General features: G+C 37.4%; 1 protein-coding gene across 1 annotated transcript in view; it reads right to left on the minus strand.

Moving 5' to 3' along the window:
• The window catches only part of LOC122247248 (putative cytochrome P450 6a13), a 19,503-nt gene that overhangs the window by 10,374 nt on the left and 4,129 nt on the right, over positions 1 to 5,000 (minus strand). Inside the window, exons 2-7 of the mRNA XM_086542909.1 lie at positions 4,995 to 5,000; positions 4,513 to 4,674; positions 3,757 to 3,939; positions 2,866 to 3,012; positions 2,210 to 2,399; positions 526 to 682 (exon numbers count right to left, since the gene is read on the minus strand). The exon at positions 4,995 to 5,000 is cut by the window's right edge and continues 252 nt beyond it. Coding sequence (XP_086399035.1) covers positions 526 to 682; positions 2,210 to 2,399; positions 2,866 to 3,012; positions 3,757 to 3,939; positions 4,513 to 4,674; positions 4,995 to 5,000 — 845 coding nt within the window. The remainder of the gene's footprint in view (positions 1 to 525; positions 683 to 2,209; positions 2,400 to 2,865; positions 3,013 to 3,756; positions 3,940 to 4,512; positions 4,675 to 4,994) is intronic.

Here is a 5,000-nt window from a genome sequence, read left to right on the forward strand (position 1 = left end):
TAGAATAATAATGATAATGATTATTATTAGAATAATAATGATAATGATTATTATTAGAATAATAATGATAATAATAATAAACAAAATAATGATAATAATGATTATCATCATAATAATAATGGTAATGATAATAACAATAATAATGATTATAATAATAAACAAAATAATGATAATAATGATTATTATTAAAATAATAATGATTATTATTAAAATAATAATGATAATAATAATAACGACAGTCAAAATAATGATTATGATAATACTAATAATGATAATGACAATAATAATAATAACAATGATGATGATGATGATGAATAATAAATGGGTTATGGTAATATAATAATAATAATACTACTACATAACATAATAATGATACTCATAACATAAACAATAACATTAAGAACAATAATTATAATATTGATAACATCAATAATTATAACAACAACAACAACAACACATCTCCAAACAAAAGAAACCCGCCATCCGCAAATTCCAAAATGGCGGCAAAACCAGAGTCCTGCTAACCTTAATTTAGCGAAGGCCAGTTCTCTCCTTAGCGTGGCTTGGGCTTCCGGGTGGTGTGCTAGGAGGTAGAGTGCCAACGACAGGGTGTTGGCAGTGTTGTCATAACCAGCTAGAAGGAAAAGGATCGCCTGTGCCGCCATGGTGTTGTCTGATAGTCCTGTTGGCAGAGGGTCGGAGTGTTAGTAGGGGTGTTGGAAGTGGGGTAAAAAATGGCCTATGGGTGTTGGAAGTGGGGGAAATTGCCTATGGGTGTTGGAAGTGGGGTAAAAAATGGCCTTTGGGTGTTGGAAGTGGGGTAAAAAATGGCCTATGGGTGTTGGAAGAATTATTTTATCATTACCGTTATCAATATCGTCATCGCTATCAGTATCATTGTCATTATCATTTTCATGATCATGATCATGACTAATATCACTAAAATGATGATGATGATGATGACAGCAACAACAATAATTGTAATATAATGATGATATTAATAAAAATAATTATAACAGCAACAGTGATGATAACAAGAACAATAATGATAATGATAATAATAATAATAATAATAATAATAATAATAATAATAATTATTATTATTATTATTATCATTATTATTATAATCATTATTATTATCATTATTATTATAATCATTATGATTATCATTATTATTATAATCATTATTATTATCATTATAACAATAACTATAACAATAATAATAACTAACATGATCATTATCATTATCACAAGCATGATCATAATAATGATAACAATAATAACAACAATAACAATAAAGATTATGATGACAACTACAACTACGACTATCATCACTACTACCAAAATAATCATCAGCTTTAGTACCACAAATATCTAAAAATCCCTGTCAGTGCTGAATCTTGATAAGACAGACACTCTCATCAACAGCCGCCCAGCAAGTGTGATACGAAAGATATAAAAGTAAAAAATAAAAAGCTATCTCTTTGAGCCAATGAATTAATGATTAAAAGCCCTTTCCTTATCTTTCGTATTGGTTAGAGACTATTATCACTTTAGCTTGAGCACGGCGGACGAGGTTCAAGTTATAAATGTTAATTCTTTTTATTTCTAAGTCTTCTTCGAAGGTATTTTAAATCTATTTTTTTCCCTTTTTTGGTGGGGGGGATACGAGCACATCGGAAAATGTCGGAAATGATATTAACAAAAAGGGATATATCTGTTCTATACTTTTAGACATATTTATATCTTTGTCTGTTTGTATAACTCTTTACAATCTATATACATACATAGAAATTATATATCTCTTTCTTATCCGTGTATTTCTGTCACTTCCAAGACATTAAAATCGTGGATTTAATTCTCTTCAGATCTATAATAAACGCTGAAAAAAACACACAAAGAATAAAAAGAGAAGAAACAAGAAAGAAAGAGAGGAACAAAAAATAAAGAAAAAGGAGAAGATACAAGAAAGAAAGAAAGGAAGAAAAAAATAAAGGAAAATGAGAAGATACAAGAAAGAAAGAGAGGAAGAAAAAATAAAGAAGAAAGAAGTTATAAGAAAGAAAGAAAAAAGAAAGAAAAAAGAGAAGATAGAAGAAACAAAGGAAGAGAAAAGAAAGAAAAAAAAGATATTAGAAAAAAAGGAAGAAAAAAAACAAACAAACACGTAAATCAATCACATTTCCGCCAAAAAAACCGGACCCCGTACCTTCTTTTCCGTTGGCTTTCGTCTCCATCATGAGGTCGAGAAAGTCCCCCCTGCGAATGCCGCTCTCCTCGCGCATGCGCAGCGTGTGACTCACCACGTGCCTGAAGAAGTGGAACTCGGGGCTGGTAAAGTCGATGCCCAGTTTGTGCACGACCTGGGCAAGTTTTGGCGCCACGAGGAGGGTCACAATCTTGAAGCAGAAGGAGGAATGTTAGTAATATAAGAGAGAGGAGGAATATTTATAGCAAGAGGAGTGTATGCCGTGGGATAACATGTGGTGTTGGGGCTACTTAAGGGAGGAGGAATATGAATACTAAAGAGGTGTTTATACTGTTGAGTTTCTTATGGAATGTAGGGGGAATATAAGAAAGAGGAAGAATATTTATTGCCGAAGCTGTTTATGTCGTTTAGTATCTACATGAGGCTACACGTATCTTTATCTGATCTATCTCAGCTACAATGTGGGACGCGAGATCAATTTCCTATAAAAAATAAAATAAAAATAAAAAAATAAAAATGGATGCTATCAGCGCAACTCAACAACCCGAAACCCCCTGATGCGCGATTGGTATATGCAACCTAATGTTGACTCTGCAAGACAACCAGACCGACCACCTGGCAATGTCGTTAACCCGAAAGAGCAAGCGACAACCAACCTTAAGAGCCCTGGCGGGAGACAGTTGAAAGATCTTGGCGGCCATCTTGGGGAAGGCGGCAGCGTCGGAGCTCAGCGCCTCGCACTCGATCCCGAAGGCGCACGAGGCTATGCTGTCCATGGTGTAGCGGCCGCAGAGAGCCCGTGCCTGGGGGGGGGAAGGTGGACGCTTGAGATATCCTTACGGATGACTTTCAGAAAGACATGCGTACATACACACACGCACACACACACACACACACACACACACACACACACACACACACACACACACACACACACACACACACACACACACACACACACACACACACACACACACACACACACACACACACACACACACACACACACACACACACACACACACACACACACACACACACACACACACACACACACACACACACACACACACACACACACACACACACACACACACACACACACACACACACACACACACACACACACACACACACACACACACACACACACAAACAAACACCATGAATGTCCACTGAGCGCGTATCCCTCAGAATGCACAAGAAACCTATTCCCACACCCACATAACCTCCACCCACATAACCTCCACCCACATAACGTCCCACCCACATAACTTCCACCCACATAACCTCCACCCACACAACCTCCACCCACACAACCTCCACCCACATAACCTCCACCCACACAACCTCCACCCACATAACCTCCACCCACACAACCTCCACCCACACAACCTCCACCCACATAACCTCCACCCACATAACCTCCACCCACACAACCTCCACCCACACAACCTCCACCCACATAACCTCCAGTACCTCTCCATCCCCCAAACCAACAAGAAGAACCTCATCGGACCTCAGAAAAGAAGACTAAGAACACCTACCTCGACGGGTCCCTTCGTGGCCTCCTCCATCGCCAGCCGCGTGAGGTGGGCCGCCCTCTGCGCCATCAGGGGGAGGAGCCGACGGGTCTTAGTGGCTGTGAAGGCCGGGGACACGACACTCCTGATCAGGCGCCAGTGAGCTCCCGTGGCGTTGGTCAGCATGTCGTTGGCTATAGGGTTGACCTGAGGATGGGAGGGGGATGACCTTATGAACAGGGGGGTAGGCTTAAGGGTGTTAGATTGGAATAATGATTATGAGTGAGGGTAATAAGGATGTTGATGATGGTGGTAGCAATAATAAGGATAAGGATGATGGTAATAGCAATAATAAGGATAATGATGATGGTAATAGCAATAATAAGGATAATGATGATGGTAATAGCAATAATAATGATAGTGGTAATAATAATAATAATAATAATATTAATAATAGCAATAATAATACTAACAATAACATTAACATTAATGATTTACTGATGATATTAATAATAATGATAATAATATTGATAATGAATAGATACAAAATTTGGATACCCGCGGTGATAGGTAAGCGCGCTTCCATTCGTACAGAAATGTAAGTAAAACAGCTTGAATTCGTGTTAACAGAACAAACAAAAAATAAAGAAGAATAAGACGAAATGAACACTAATCATAACAACAGAATAAAAACAAAATTCACCCAAAACACCAAACCAATAATGAAACAAGAACAAAAAATTCACCAACTACAACCACAGACATCAAAGGATTGTGTACCTTTCCCAGATCGAAAGTCCTGCGGTCGCTGAAGTGTTCGAAGTCCTTGACGAGGATACTCTTAATAAGCTCAGGGTTGCCGATGAAGAGGCCAGGCTTCAGGAAGTCGTAATAACCACAGAAATCACGACCATTGTAGTCGTTGTACATTTCGTCGAAGAACTGAGAATGGAGTCAGTATCTTTTAGATGTCATACGTCGTTTATTTTTATTATTGTTATGCGTGTATTGTTATCTCTTATTTTTAATTATTCGCCATTATTCGCCATTACTGGAACCATATTATATTGGAATCATAGTATTATTAATAACGGTAGTATAAATACAGCCACTATCATTAGGTATGGTAATGATAAAACTGCAGGGAACTTAACGAGAGATATAAAATCCAAATGATATAAGATGACAAAGATATACATGGATCTAAACAGTGTAAAAAAAAAGAAAAAAAAAGACAGAAACAAAAGAGAGATAAGACACACCGTCAT

This window comes from Penaeus japonicus, unplaced genomic scaffold (assembly GCF_977035675.1).
Source record: "Penaeus japonicus unplaced genomic scaffold, GWHDUDI00000001_assembly GWHDUDI00000013, whole genome shotgun sequence".
Classification (NCBI taxonomy): domain Eukaryota; kingdom Metazoa; phylum Arthropoda; class Malacostraca; order Decapoda; family Penaeidae; genus Penaeus; species Penaeus japonicus.